The sequence below is a fragment of the Geospiza fortis genome, unplaced genomic scaffold (assembly GCF_000277835.1).
Source record: "Geospiza fortis unplaced genomic scaffold, GeoFor_1.0 scaffold219, whole genome shotgun sequence".
Taxonomy (NCBI): domain Eukaryota; kingdom Metazoa; phylum Chordata; class Aves; order Passeriformes; family Thraupidae; genus Geospiza; species Geospiza fortis.
The window spans coordinates 3,136,206-3,151,703 of NW_005054376.1; the positions used below are offsets into that span (position 1 = coordinate 3,136,206).

The following is a 15,498-nucleotide window of genomic DNA, read 5'->3' on the forward strand; positions in this document are numbered from 1 at the left end:
CATGTTTCAGAGGGCTGATTTATTATTTTATGATATATATTATATTGAAAGAAAATTCAATACTAAAACAATAGAAGAAAGGATTTCATCAGAAGGCTAGCCAGGAAAGGAAAATAATGAAATTATAAAGGCTGGCTGCTGAAATTCCGCATTGTGCAGGATGCCTCTCAGACCCAAGCTGGCACCAGTGCCAACTCGGGCTGGTTTGAGAGTGCCAAGAGGCTCCTGCAATCTGCCATCAGGAACCTGAAGGGGTGAGTTTTGTTTGCCAGGGAAAATGCTGTGCTAAGTGCTTGTTTACCTGCACATTCTGTGCCAGTGCAGTGGCCCATCCAAAGGCTGCAGCTAATTCATGTCAAGGCTGCGTAAAGCCAGAAAAAAGGATGTCCTCTGTGGCTAGAAATGGGCAGAGGAGTTGTGTGTGTTTACCCTGGCCCAGGAACAGCCCACCCTGCTATTGATAAGGCATGCTGAGGTTAGCTGGAGCACACAGGGACAGGTCCTGCTTCTTCAGGCAGTAGAACTGTATCTAAGAGGGTAATGGACTGGAAAATAGACATGTTTCTAGGAACAGCTGTGAGCTATTGTGTACTTTCAACCTGAAAGAAATTTTATTTTTGAGATCCTGAGGTTTATTTTTGAGATTTTGATTTCTCTGCTGTCTCTCCCCTGTTTTCAACCATCACATTCCAAGTGAAAACAACCTGATAATCAAATGAGGACTTGATGGGCAAGTACAATCTTTGAACAAACGAGTTCTCTACTTCAATTTTACCTTTGTTCAAAAGCCCACATTTTTATAGGTAGAGGGCCAAAAAAACTGTATGGAAGCTTTACACTAATACTAGTGAAGGTGTTGTATCAAGTTATGGAGATTGTTTTTGAATCTGATGTGAACGCCCTAAAATGCTTCTGAAAAAGCTGGAGAACAAAAGCAGTCTCAAGTAACCAGTTATCAGCCCAATTTGATGCCTTAAGGAGAAGTGGAGACAGTCTGATAGTAAAATTTGTTTATTTACAGTGTTATGTATTACAGGAAAATCAGTTTAAAAAGTCAATGCTTCTCTTTCTTCAAAGTTGCGGCATTTTGAAGATGTTAAGACGTATCTGAAGAATTTTAAACATACCTGATTCCAGCCATCCTGGCTGATCTGGATCTGCAAGGTCTGAGACCATCTGGTTTTTACCTTTTTTTTTTTTTTTTTAGTTTTCTTTTGTTTTTTTTTCCCCAGCCCTTTGAATTTTCAAGTAAGGCATTTATTTCCTTTTCTTTTGAATGAGGTTTCAACAGAACAAAAGACAATATCTGTGGGTTTGATTGCCATAGCAAACTTTAACATTTAGCACAGCTGACGCTTTCCACCTTGATAGTCAAATGCATGCTTTGCCATCAAAAGATTATGGACTCCACTCGGCCTAAAATCCATGCTGGGCCACACAACCCTTGTGTTGCCTGCCTTAGATGAAGGGTCCAGCTCATTGCCTTGTTCGCTGTCTTGTCAGCTCCTTCAAATTCCTCTGCCTTTACCCTGGCTTCCAGTATTAAACTGATTTATACAGAGCTCTGAAGCTCTCCCTTTACTCAGGGCTGTGTAAAACACCCTCAGTCAAACCTACTAATTTCTTACGTCTTGGGATTTTTACAGTATCAATCAGAAATGCCTGTAAAGTTTCTGGAAGGGCCAGAGAGAAACAGCATATGCATACAGTGTCCAGGCTTTGTGAATGCAGGGTTCTTGGCTTTTTTTGTTTGGGTTTTGTCTTTTGTGTGGCTGCTTTTCCCCTTATTGAGTGTTAAATAAAACAAAACACTGACTTTCAGTAAGTGAGGTTTCATGACCATCTTCATGAAGAGGGGAGCAAATGTGAATATGCACCAGTTAGATCTAGGCTGGTGTGGTGGTGTAAGAGAGTTTGAATATTGCAGTTATTGTGGTCACCCAGTTCATGATGATGAAGTTCGGCAGTCAGGCTGCTATGAGGTGCTGTTTCTGCTGTAGCACTTGGAGAATTTCTGTTTTCTGCTGGAGCAGAAAAGTTTTGTCCACAGTGCAATGGAGCTGGAACTGGCTGGAGACAGACGGCATTCAATGGGACTTTCAAGCACACAGCCAAGTAGAATTCTGACACAAGACACCCTTCTTCATGCCATTTTCTCCTCTTGCTTTTACTGGACAACCCCATCTGTTCTTCTTCCCCTACTGTACCACTTCCTCAGCCTCTTTCCTTCCTATCCATGAGCCCTCAGGGCTGTGGTCTCTCCTGATGAGGCTGGCTGCCCTGTGTCCATACTGCTCCATGGGCTAAACCTTCCTCCTGCCTTTATGCCTGCAGTCTTCCAAGACCTCCTGACAGCAGATCATCTAAATGGGGATATCTGGAGGGGATAACTGGCCCTCTAGAAGTGCAGAAAAATTGAACAGCAGGATGTGGGACAGCCTCTTCTACATGTGGGCCTTCTGTGGCTGCTTGGGCCCTCTGTGTTGGCTAGGTATGTGTTTTGTCCTCCTCCTGCTGTGGGACTCTGCAAGGTGACAGGAATGAGAGGACATATTTCCTTTACAGAACTGCTTCAGTTCAAGGGACTTGCTGGGCTGGAGTGACTCCAAAAGTTGTTTTTGTCAAGAGAATTTTATACACAAGAATGGAAGAGATCCGAACTACTTCACTGTGAGGGAAGAATAGTCTGTGTCTATTTTTAGTAGAGGAAATTAAGTGGGCTAAATGAGAAACGGGTGAGGGCAGACTCATGAAGTTAACCCTGGGTATTCTTAATTTCTAAGCATTTAAGTGGGGGTAAATGCAGTGAACTGAAGCAACAGAGATGGTGATGGACTATTGGGAGGCACCTTTATAGCTGCAGACAGCAGATATCTCCTTACTTCCCCTCCAGCAGCTTGTGCCTCAGTCCCATCTGTTTCTCCAGCCAGAGACCAGTCTGAGTAAGGTCCACCCACCACAGAAGCTCCTGTATAACCTGTTTGGCTCATTGCTGAACTCACAAATTTTCTGCATCTTCTAGTCTATTAATATGTAGCATGAGGGTTTGCTTTGAATTAGCAGTGTTTGTATAGGATTAACTTTACACACATTTACACTCAAGGGATTTATCTGCCTTAAGTTTGCATGACCCTATTTCTTTCAAAATCCATTTACCTAGAACTTCTGTTAAGTTAGCACATCCAAAGTCACTTGTTTTGCTCTATGTTCAGAATTCCATTCTGGGCAGCGCCAGGGGCTACCAGTCCAGCCTCCTGAAACAGAAAGCTCCTGCCAGCCTTCCTGGCATTTGAATCAGGTTGCACTTGTGTAAAGAAAGTGAGTGTGGAGCCACAACTGCCTGCAAACTATGGGATGGTGTGCCTGGGCTCTGCCCTCTGTCATGTCCTTCCCCAGGGCTCCCACAGGATCAAAAGCTACCTTGCTAGTGTGCTTTGGGGAATTGCTGAGAAGAAAAGAGGGGTATGGTGATGAAAGAGGTACAATGCTCACCTTTCCTGCCACTCCTCCTTTATTTTCCTGGCCTTGGCTGCAGTTCAGCTGGATGTACTGGGTGCACTGTGAAGCCTTGCCTCAAGACCTCTCACATGCACAGAAAGTGCTCACCATGTTAGTCTGAACAGAGTCCTAACCTTTTGAAGGCATTGATGGATTTATCCATCAAGTGTTTCATAAGGCGTTTTTGTGTCAGCATTAGAGATCAGAAAGGTTTTCTTTTTCATATGAGAAAGGTCTTGGCTTTCTTTGTTCTGATGTTGATCTTGGACAAGACAAGTAATTCTACTCATTTTGTTAAAACCTAAATAGCAGTACATTAATAAGTGTCTGGTACAAAGAACTGATAAATGTAATCAAATAGGTTTTAAGCTAAAGCTTGTAATTCAGTCTTTTTTCTTCTTTTTCTCTTTAGAAAAAAATTCATAGGAAACACTATACTTATTGTGCCTTCTTATTATTCTGCAATCCATTGGCAGCAGCAAAGTAGTCCTTATGGAAACCATTCTTGATTTCTGTTGTGGCAGGGGTTTCCTTTACAGCTGTTCTTGAAGGTGCTTTCCGGTATGTCTGTAAAAGAAAAATCCAAAATAAATATTTGGATTCATTTAGAGCCTGCCAAAACACTGCTTATGGTTAACTGTAAATGGAGCTTGTCTGCTGTTTGTTGATGCAGATGTATATATTTGCTTCAGACTGCATTAGGAGTACAGTAGCCTTTTTGTGACTGTGGGTGATGTTACGTTACTAGCCTTACTGTAATGCTTCTCCATGTCAAAAGAGATTTCAAGTACACTAGAAGCTTTACACTAAAAGCTTTATATATGTAGGCAGGCTAGAGCACTCCCTGCTAAAAGATGTTGAAGTAAACAAGGCAAAGACAGAGCTCTATTTTTTTTTTTTTCCTAAGGAGGAGAAAGACTCAAAAATTTGCCCACCAAAGCAAATTCAGACTTCCTATGTACTAAATGCAGTACCTGACCTGCTATACAAGTGCAGAAGAGTTGAGCTGCAATGAGGAGGTCATCACTACTGAGAAACTCTCTCTCTCTCTCAGACATGACTGTATCTGTTATTCTTAAATGATGTATATATTTTAAGACTAACATATTTTAAGCACTGATGGTCATTCTACATCTGAGTGCACCCAGACTGCTATCCAAAAAGTTCTGTTTTCCCCATCTTTGTCAGAGAGCTCTCAGAAGACTGCTTACCTTAATGTAGAAGTTGATGAACAGGATGACCAGTGTGGCCATGTAGGAGGACTGGAACATGAGGCAGCCAAATGGGAATCCACATGGCTTCACAGCTGCGCTGAGTGTGTGCACAATAGTGAGCAGAAACTGGATCTGCGGAGAGAAGATAATGCAGGTGTATTTGCTGAGAAAGGGTCGGTGCTAGCTAAATCAGACACAGCAGTGGCCCCTAGTCCTGCTCTGTGAAAGTTTGAGTACTCTTGAAAAGTATCCCTTTATAACCTCTGAATGCATTGTGAAGGTTAAGTTAAAATGGTGCTCTTGTGAAATTAAATAAAATCCTAAGGGGTCAGAGATTTCTAAAAGTAAGTTTATAGGCCTAGTTGACAAAAGGGAAGCTTTTTTTTTCCTCTCAGATTTAGTAGATTTTGCTCTATCTTCCAGTCCTTGCGACAGGTACAGTTGTTGTCTCTGTTGCTGGGCAGAAACCGGAGGAAACTGAAGACTCCTGGTAATAGCTTTAGAAGTCTGAACAGAAAATGCAAAACTCAGGTCCAAGGAGTTCAGATAGGTTATCACTTGCATTAATGGAGTTAAGGAGGGGACAAAGGAAGCAAAAATGAGACAGGGAAGAAATTGCAGAGACTTGTCTGTATTTAGAACTCTCAGCCACAGCCCACACCGGTGGACCTGATTTTTCCTCAGTCAGATAAGTGTGCCCTCAAACCAGTGTACTGAGGTGCATTTCCAGCACTGCAGTGTGTTTCACCTGCAGGGATGGTCTCAGAGAAGCAGCTCTGGCTAAGCAAATTTCTACACAGGCATTTTAAACTCACTGCAAACATCTCAACTTCCAAATAATATGAACAGGCTCTAAGAGATAAAAAGTAAAAGGAACTTTATTTCATATCAAGCTTTATATCTTGTTGATAGAAACTTTTGATGTGGCTCAGCTTCTCAGGTACAGCAACAGGTGGAACAGACTTTTAGAAATAAATTTCTGTATTGCCTAAACTTTGTTTACACCATTTTGTATTTTGCAGTTATACCACTGTGTCATGGGTTAATCTGGCTTGGCTGCCAGCTGCCCACCCAGCAGCTCTCTCCCTTCTCCTCAGTAGAGTAGGGGGAGAAAATGAGATGAAAAGAACTTGTGGATTGAGATAAAGTTAGGGAGAGTGATTGATAAAACTTACCTATTACTGTTATAAACAAATTAGACTTGAGGAAGATTAGTTTCGAGTACTGCCAATTAATAACACAGAAGGATAGCAAGAAATAAAATTAAAACCACCTTCCTCTAAACCCCTGTTTCTTCTCAGGTTTAACTTCACTTCTGAACTTCACTCTTCTACTTCCTTCCATGTAGTGCAGCAGAATGGGGTTTGTAGTCAGCCCCTATTGCTTTGGCTTTGCTGCTCCTTTCTCCTCACACTCTTTCCATGCTTGAGTGTGGGGTCCCTCCCACGGGAGAGTTCCAATGTGGGTATTTCCCATGAGCTGCAGTTCTTCACAAATTGCCCCAGCATGGGTCCCTTCCACAAGGTCCAGTCCTTCAGAAACAGGCTTTTCCTATGTAGGTCCCCAAGGAATTACCGATTCCACCAGCAAATCTGCTCCAGGGTGGGCTTCTCTCTCCGTGGGTCCATGGGAGCCTATTTCCCCACTGGCTGTATCTTCCTTCAGGGCAAACATGTCCATTGCTGCAGCGTGAGGTCCTCTGTGGGCCGCAGGTGGATCTCTGCTCCCCTGACCTCCGTGGGCTGCAGGGGGAACAGCTTCACCAGCATCTTCACCACAGGCTGCAGGGGAGCTTTTGGTGCTAATTCCCTCCTTCTGTTTTGACCTGGGTAATTGCAGGGCTTCTCACATTTCCTGTCTTCTCTCTCAGCTGCTGTGCTATGTTTTTCACCCATGAATAAATACGATATCACGGAGGTGCTCCCGGCTTTGCTGATGGGCTCAGCTTTGGCCAGCAGGGGCGGTCTGTCTTGGACCTGGCTCTGTCAGACATTTTTTGTGACTTTTAAATCAGTTTTTTTCCCCACAATTAAAGAGCAGTTATTTCCTATGCAATTGTTCAAAACTAACAGAATTTTGTGGACTAAAGAGTCTCTACTGTTTGTTTTCTACAGAAAACACTTCTGAACACAATTTCCTTCATTAATTTTTTTCAAGCTGCACTAGTGACTTATGCTGTATGATAGTTTAGTTATGCTTCAATTCTAACTGGCTTAATTGTGTAAAGCACAATGTTTACCTATAGTTCATTTCGTCCTCTCTCACATTTTGAAGGATTTCTAGTAGTTAAAAATGAAAGTAAAACAGATACATACCAGTTGTGCCTGAGTGAGGTATTTCTTCCACCAGAGATATTTGCGCATGGAAGGGATGACTGACAGTCCATAGTAAGAATACATAAGCACGTGGATAAAGCTATTCAAAGTGGGTCCAAAGAAGCCTATAAAAATCCATTAGGGAAAAAATAATTAAGTACCAACTGCTAAAAAGTGAGAGAGGATATTATTGCTTGTTGTATTGCTTCTATATTGAATCTCTTGCAAATGTAAGTGTTCCTATAGGGGGATAGAATATAAGAAAATAGTGTAGAAGGTAATCTTACCCCTAAGGATTTGCAGCTGGGCCAATTATCAAAGATTAGGAACAGGCCTGACTTAAACAGGCCACAGCTGTAACCAGTGAGAAGAAGAGTGCTATAAAAGAGTGGGGGGGGCTGGTTGAGGAGGGACCTGGAGTCAGTTGGCTGCTTTGTGAAGAAAAAGAGTCACTTCTCTGAGTAGCTGCCCAGAAGAAATACCGAGAAGGTGTGAAACTCTTGTGATAAGGAGACGACAGTATGGAATCCCTGCAATAAGATGACAACGTATTCCTTCCGTGCTTATTTCTTGCTAAAGACATTCCTGATGTGTAGAGGTGGTTTCCTAGGGACAACTGAAAAACCAAATGGTACTTCCTAGAGGGTTGTTCTTATGCCGAATTTTGTATTTTTATCTGGTATTTTTCTTCTCCTCCACTTTTTCCTATTCTGTAGTTTACATGCTATTTTTCCCCTCTCCTAAAGCTCTTCTTGCTGAGTCTTTCCATTATTCCTGTAAGCTTTAAACAATGCTGCTGATGACTTTGCTGCTTAGGACTCTGGGGGGCTTCTGTACTCCTGCTCTCTGATGCAGTAGCAAGGGCTTTACTCTGAATTAAACCAGCCTTTTGTGCCTGTGTTTGATCACCACTCTTGTTTTCTTCATTGACTCTTCTGCTAGATGCACATTTATAGAATTTCATCCCCAATAATACCTTGCTGCTCTTATTAGTTACATTTACTGAATGCTAGTTCTAGAGGAAATTAATTATCCTACTTTGCAGACTGTGGAGAAGGAGCAGCACTACTCTCTACGGTGTGCTTGTGAGTTTGATGGCAGTGCTACAACCACAAGAGGGACTCACCAGTTGTTCTGATTTGCCACTGATTAATTACTTAGCTGCTGGTTTAATTACAGTAGTGCAGCACTAGTGTGAAGTGTGGGGACCACACATTACAAAGCACAAACTCCCAGTGATTTGTTTAAGCCTCTAGAATAGCTCCTAATCGCTATGAAATCTCTGATCCCTGCTTCTACCTCTAACACTGATTTACTTTGATTTTGTGTTGTCCACAGTAAGTGCCAGCAAATGTGAATTCTGCTTTTAGCTCTGAAAAAGACCTGCAACAAGTTTCTTAACAAATGTTGCAAAGGGGTTAGGGTAACTCACTCTAATAGGTTGCAAGAAAACTGTGTTTTTTCTCAACTTTAGAAGCGGCTCCACAGGAAGCCTCTAGCTGTGTCAAGCCCTGGAAAAGTGTGCCTGTTGTGAGACAGATGAAGCTCTGCTGTTTGGACTTCTTATACAAACACCAAGTGACCAGCCTGTGGCACTATAGATCCCTTCCTAACAGGGAAGATGATGACAGCTACCATAACTTTCTGAGGATGTATTTTCATAAAAAACCAGAACAAACTCAAACTGGTATTTTAATTAGTGACTAAGTAAAGTATCTTGCTAAAACAGAGATTATGCAAGACTTGAGCCTGTAAAAAAGCCATTGATTTTATTTGTTGTGATTGATAAAGGCTTTACCAGGGTCCTGACTTCTTCCTGCATCTGCTTTTGGAGTAGGTCTTGTATGTGCTAGCTCCTCTGTGGTACTCAGTACTGTGATGCTTAAAAGTGGTTTGAAGAGAAGTAAATACATGAGTTTGTGGCAGCTAAGTGAAAAGTCTAAGGCCTAACACTCAGGTATTTTTGGCCTGAACTTTTAACCATGCTTTTAACTTTCCTGTGTTCTGCAGGTGGTCAGCAGTTCTGAAAGGCTCTGAACCCTAAAGGTGCCCTCACATTGCACAGTGACACAATCCCTTTGCATGGTGATGTGATTCCTCCCCAGCTGCAGCTGACTTAGACCCGGGGTGATGAAGGAAATAAAGACTTACTCTGCCCACAAGGTATCCAGTTCAGAACACACCACCAAATGTTAAACATAGTGGCATGGTGATACACGTGAAGGAAGGTGATCTGGCTGGTTTTCTTTCTCAGCACAAAGAAGATAGTGTCCATGAATTCAATTACTTTGGAAAAATAATACCACCACAGCACCTTGGCTACCTGTACATGCAAGAACAAAGGAGCAGGAGATCAATATCTGTCCATACAATTGCTTAAATATGACTGTAATTCTTCACTCCCTAGGCATGCAAATTCCCAGAAGGCATTAATATGCTTTAAAGGAGAAGCACAAGCTCTGTCTTCAATTTTATTTTGCTTTTCAATGAAGCAGTTTTGTAAAAAAACACGTATCTTTTAAGAAATTGTATAAATATATAATTATCAAAATATAATTTAAGAAATATAAACTTCTAGTAAGGGTTTTCTAATTGGTTTTTTGTTTTTTTTTTTTCCAAAGGTGCAGTTTTGTGAGTGGGTTTTTGCTTCATTTTGGAGTTTGTTCAGTTTTTTTAAGGGCGCTACCATTTCCTTGACACTGAACGGATTTTGCTGCCAGATTCTTCTTTTGAAAAAATCTAAATTTGATACTCAGTACAATGAAATCTATCCTCCTCTAGAGTAGAGACATTTTATCAGAGCTCAGGGTATGTCCTAGGACAGTTAAAGACAGTTAAAACAGACAGGATGCTGGGGGCTGAGCTGCTTTTGTCTCTCACCCGGATATCAGCCTCCCCTGCGCTGTGGAGGTTCTGGCACTGCAGGTTGTAGCCGCCTTCCCATGTGGCAAGGATGAGCTGAAACAGAAAACAGAGGGATTACATCCATGAACAGATGGAATGGTTTTTCCCTCTGCAGTTGTTCTGTCCTCAATGGTGAGTACCAACTCCTTCCATGAACTGATGCTGTTGAACCAGACAACTTGCTAATATCTTGTATTGTGAAAGGGGAAAGGCATCAGTTAAGCTGGAGAGATGAAATAATGCATTTTTTCTCTTTCTCTGGCTTTAGAGCCTTCAAGGTATCCATTAAAATCTCTCATTATTTAATGCACCTCCAAATCCTTGCTCCAAAGAAAATGCTGGAATAGTGTATCTTTGTCCTGAAGCAGTATGAACAGAGCTTAACACAGCTACTTGTGCAAAGCTGTCCTTGAGAAAAATTCCCTGTTTGCCAAGCAAATGGAAGGCAAATGCAAAGTAGTGCAATGGGAGAAATATTTCCTAATGCCATACATGTCTCTATCCTCCACTGTTAAAGGCTGGAGGAAGTGAAGGAGAGCAGGCAGGGCGCTGAGTGGAGGCGTGGATAGCACACAAGCAATTTCTTAGATTCTGCACATGTCACATGGGGAAGCAGAGCAACGAAATATCAGAGTGCAGCGCTGGGATGGAGCAGGTTTCTAGAAAACCATATGGTAGTCTCAAATATGGAATATTTTTATAGCAACAGCTACCTAAAGTACTCAGCAGCCCTTATGGAAGAGGGAGCATCATCTCTTGCTTATAAATGCTATGTAGAATCCATTGATTTTTAAAAGGTCTTGCTAATTCTCAAATAAGTGCAAAGTGGGTTTGAGGACAAACTGAGCAACTCATGTTCTGGGGTCTTTCTCACCCTCTGCAGACACTGCAGAGAGCGAAGGTGGGAGAAATGCATCCAAGTGTTATGCTGTAAGCAGAACTGCAAGATGCTGAGAGAAGTGGGTCGCTTTCAGCTCTGGAGCTACATTCACAGGAATGATGTGTGTCAGCACAGAACTTTTCCCTTTAGTTCGCAATGAAAAGAACTGTTCTGTGTTGAATCTGAGACAGTCTATAAAAAAGTGAAGCAGAGACATTCTCAGTGATCAAAATAAATTAATTCCTAGAGTAAATACATTAAAAAATTATTATTTATAATATCCGGAGGATTAGAAAGTAGCCTAGAATGCTTATTATAAATTCACATTAAAATGCACTGAAACATGGAGAACCAGAGTCTTCTACTATTATTCTTCTGAATTCACACTCTGTCACTGTCCCTGTAAATATGAACTTGGCTGTTTTAGGTGGCCAAAACAGCCCATAGAAATTGCAGGGAGAGATGACAGTATACAGCTAAATAGTGTTTTATAGATAAATGATATGTAACAATTGAAACAAACTTATTCCTTTAAATTTTTCTGCTTTGCTGAAGAAACTTGGCTTCAAAATTTCCTGCTGCAGTAGGGAAAATGTTGGTTCACAGAATTTGCTGGAAAATGTGCAATTTTCAATATTTTGATCAGTCTATTTTACAACTGTTCCAATTTGTGAATTATTACAGTGGATTGATTTTTGAAAAATCTTTTGCATGTTGCCTCCTTGTGTATTAAACGTCAGGAGTGAGGGCCAGTCAATTGCCCAGCAGGTCCTGGGTAAAGCCCTGAGGAAGGAAGGTGGTGTCTCACCACATGTCAGGAGCTGCAGTGCTCCATGGAGATACTTTGGGGATATTTTTGGTCTGGATTAATTGATACTGGTTTTTTGTTTGGATTTTTTAACTATCTGGGAAGTGGTAGAGCGAGCCTTGCCAAAGAACTCTGTTGTGCTTTCACTTCTATATTAAACCTGGTTTTGATTATACCTTTGCCAGTGATTTGTTAAATGACCTTAAAACATACATTCACCAAAAATTGATGTAGTCAGCAGGTTTGCAAGTAGTATCACTGACTACTTACAAAAGCATGGAAGAAGTCCAAGTCCTAAGTTCTCAGAAAAATGGGCTCAGGATAACTGGTGTGATTGGAAAGCTGTGGAGGAACATCTCTAAGTTGCTAGGGGCTGTATAAAGGCTAGGAAAAAGAAAGTGATCATTTGCAAAGTGTTAGATACCTTTCCAGGTGCTGCCTGCCACTACAGAAAAGATAATAGTAAAGACAGACAAGGACTGAAAACTGAGATGGAAAGCAACTGAGTTACTACTGTCCTTCAAAACAAAACAGCTCCAGAGACAGCTACAGGAGGAACAGAAAGAAAAACAAATGTTGAAGGAAAAAATAGACTTAATGCTTATCCTCCTGACACTGTGCAGATTAGTAAACTAAATTGCATTTCCACAAGACTGGGAGGGTAACAGATGGAATCGTCCCTGGGATAAAAAAACAGAGCTATGCACCTGGGGCAGAACAACCCTGGATGTACAGACAGACTGGGGAATGAGAGGCTGGAAAGCAGCCCCATGGAAAGGGACCTGGGGGTCCTGGTCAGTGGCAAGCTAAACATGAGCCAGCAGTGCCCTGGTAGCCGGGAGGGCCAATCCTGTCCTGGGGGGCATCAGGCACAGCATGGGCAGGCAGGCAAGGGAGGGGATTGTCCTGCTCTGCTCTCAGCTGGGGCAGCCTCACCTCCAGTGCTGGGGGCAGTTTTGGGAGGCAAAATATGAAGAAGATATCAAGCTGATAGCATCCAAAGGAGGGTAACAAAGATGGTGAAGGGCCTTGAGGGCAAGCCTTACAGGGAGAGACTGAGGTCACTTGGTCTGTTCAGACTGGAAAGGAGGAGATTGAGGGGAGACTTCATTGCACTTACAACTTCGTCATGAGGGGAAGAGGAGGGGCAGGCACTGATCTCTTCCCTGTGCTGACCAGTGATAGGACCAAGGGAGCAGCATGAAGGTGTGTCAATGGACGTTTAGGTTGAATATCACTAATAATGTTCTCACCCAGAGGGTGGTTGGGCACTGGAAGAGGCCCCTGGGGAAGTAGTCACAGCACCAGGCCCCCATCAGAGCTCAGGAAGTGTTTGGACAATGCTCTCAGGCACATGGTGTGACTGCTGGGGTGTTGTGTGCAGGGCCAGGAGTTGAAGTCAATCATCCTGATGGGTGTCTTCCAAATTGACACATTTTATGAAGCTTTCCTGCTAGTTCTGAACAGGTGAGCTCAGTAGTATCTTAAGGTTTTTGGTTTATTTTTTTCAAGTATTTCATTCAAAGGTTCCATGTTTGAAAATGAGATGAAAAAACCTTAGAGGCTCATAAAGAAAATATTTATTTTCAACATCAATATTTCTTTTCACGGTCACAGTTTTTTAATTTGGTAATTAAGTAATCAGCAACTCCTTACAAATGGTCAGCACGCAAATGGGGAGTAAGCTTTGGGATCAGAATACCACTCTGTCAGATTGCATGGTTTTATTTCATTTCTTTTGTTCATTCTTCCATGATTTTAAAAATGCCAGATTTTTCAGATCATTCTGTTTGCTTATTAAAGTCATTTTACTTGGCAGAAGAGTTTCCTCTGGTTTGTGTCTGCATTTCAAAAGGCAGTAGTTTAGACTGGAGAGGTTTTCTTCTTATTTTAATCTCAGTCTTTCACATCAGCTTTTCTGTAGCTCAACATTTCTATTCTCTGATGTAGGCACCTAACATACTGCTGTGTCTCCTTTAAGGAAAAGAATTCACTTTGAGTTTTGACTCCTCTGCTTTGCAAGATAATTTTCAAGATTTCTCACTAATTTCCTAATTAAGAAAAAAAAAAAGGAAAGCGTGGAAATTTGGAAAGCAGTGAGTAATTTTTATGGGTTTCCTGTGGGATCCTGGTGATCATAGGCCATGACTTTCCTGTTGGCTGTGGAAGGTGAGCAGCTCACTCAGTGGTGCCAAATGAGCCAGATGCTTATCTGGAACAGAAGCCAGCACCTTGACACAAGACATTTTGGTACGAGGTCTCTTTTTTTCTGATACCAAACATAGATTACTTGTACTGTTTCAGTCACATTCCCTTTTGTATACTGAGCAGTCACAACTCTGCAGAGCTGATGGTGCAAGTGCAGGATCTATCAAAGAGATGAGAAATCCCCTCTATCTTTTGAAACACACATTCTCTCCCTGTAACAAACAATTCTTTGGATTTTTGCATTCTTGGTAGCCGATTCTGAAAATAGTATTAAAACAAGTATTGTTTGAAGCTATTTGGAAAAACAGATCACATGAAGAGCAAAGTGCTGACTTGTGATAAATTTCTGCTAAGTAGCAACATTCTATTAATTAGTAGAGTTTTCATCTTTTGCTGTTTGCCCTGATCTTGTTCTTAACAGATTCCTGTTTTCACACTAATTACTTCTATTCATCTAGTCAAGTATAAACAGCACAAGAATTCACATGAATTGTTTTGGCACTATAGTCCAACTCCTGCCTTATTTTTGTAAATGGGGAATCAAAGTGTTCAAAATTGAAAGTTGGTTTCTTTGTCAGAGGTTTCAGGGGTGGGCAGCAGGTACCAAAAGATGATATAATCCTCTCATCTCACTGAGTAGCAGACTAAGCCCTAACAGCCTGACCCAGGGGCCTGTGCCCTGCTCATTTCAAGCTTTCAAATTCAAAAATCTCACAGCTGTAGCTTCTTTTTCATCTGTTCCCCATAGACAGACTAGAAAGGAAAGTGATGTGATTTTCTAAATGGATATTGCCATTTCTACCAACTGCCTGTTCTCCATGTTCTTTTGAGCTATAGAAAAATCCCTGTGCATGGTTGGACTTTCTCAGAGAGGAAATGCCTGGAAGCAATAAGATATTCCCCCTTGTCCCAGGGCAGGAGGAAGGCAGAGGGTGAGGCATCAGCATTGGGCTACATCTGGCTGGTGAGCAGTCACCAGTGGTGCTCCTCAGAATCAGTTCTAGGGCCAGTGCTGTGCAAATACCTCTCAGTGGTCTGGAGGCAGGAGTTGAATGCCCCCTTAGCAGGTTTGCTGATGGTATGAAACAGGGAGGTGCTGCTGACTCTCTTGAGGGACAGGAGTCCTTGCAGAGGGGTCGAGTGGAGCATTGGGCAGTCAGCAGAGGGATGAAATTTAACAAATCCAAAAGCTGGATCTGGCTCCTGAGATGTTCTTACTTTCTACTTCTTATGTAACTTTTCTGCTGACAAATCCGATGGCTACTGCTTAGCTCTAATTGCAGTTCTGCTCTCTCTGACATCTGCCTTTTGCAGCTTTCCCAAAACTCCGATTTTAAGGATTCCCACAATTCCCCTTCTCAGTTCAACTAAAAAGAAACTTTTGTTAATAGTGTTGTTTATTAACTACTTTGTGTTTTATAGAGCTTTACTATAATATATCTGTTTATTACTTGTTTAAAGCATCTTTTTTGTTTGTATTAAGCATTACTATATTACAACACAGCAGTTTTAATGTTGTGAAAGTTTAGTTAGTTTAAAGGATATAAGTTATATTTGATAGTAATTATGATTCATTGTTTGAAAAGGTCTCGCTTGTTTTAAGGTCTTAATTCACAACTTTCCTCTATGTCTATACTTTTATGTACTATCTCTGTAAGATTTTGAGAACTT

At 41.6% G+C, this 15,498-nt stretch overlaps 1 protein-coding gene across 1 annotated transcript in view; it reads right to left on the bottom strand.

Annotated features, from left to right (window-relative positions):
* Positions 1–995: 995 nt before the first annotated feature.
* The window catches only part of ELOVL2 (ELOVL fatty acid elongase 2), a 50,608-nt gene continuing 36,105 nt past the window's right edge, over positions 996–15,498 (bottom strand). The window contains exons 4-8 of the mRNA XM_005424919.3: positions 9,908–9,985; positions 9,179–9,350; positions 7,028–7,152; positions 4,710–4,844; positions 996–4,065 (exon numbers count right to left, since the gene is read on the bottom strand). Coding sequence (XP_005424976.1) covers positions 3,937–4,065; positions 4,710–4,844; positions 7,028–7,152; positions 9,179–9,350; positions 9,908–9,985 — 639 coding nt within the window. The 3' untranslated portion in view covers positions 996–3,936. The remainder of the gene's footprint in view (positions 4,066–4,709; positions 4,845–7,027; positions 7,153–9,178; positions 9,351–9,907; positions 9,986–15,498) is intronic.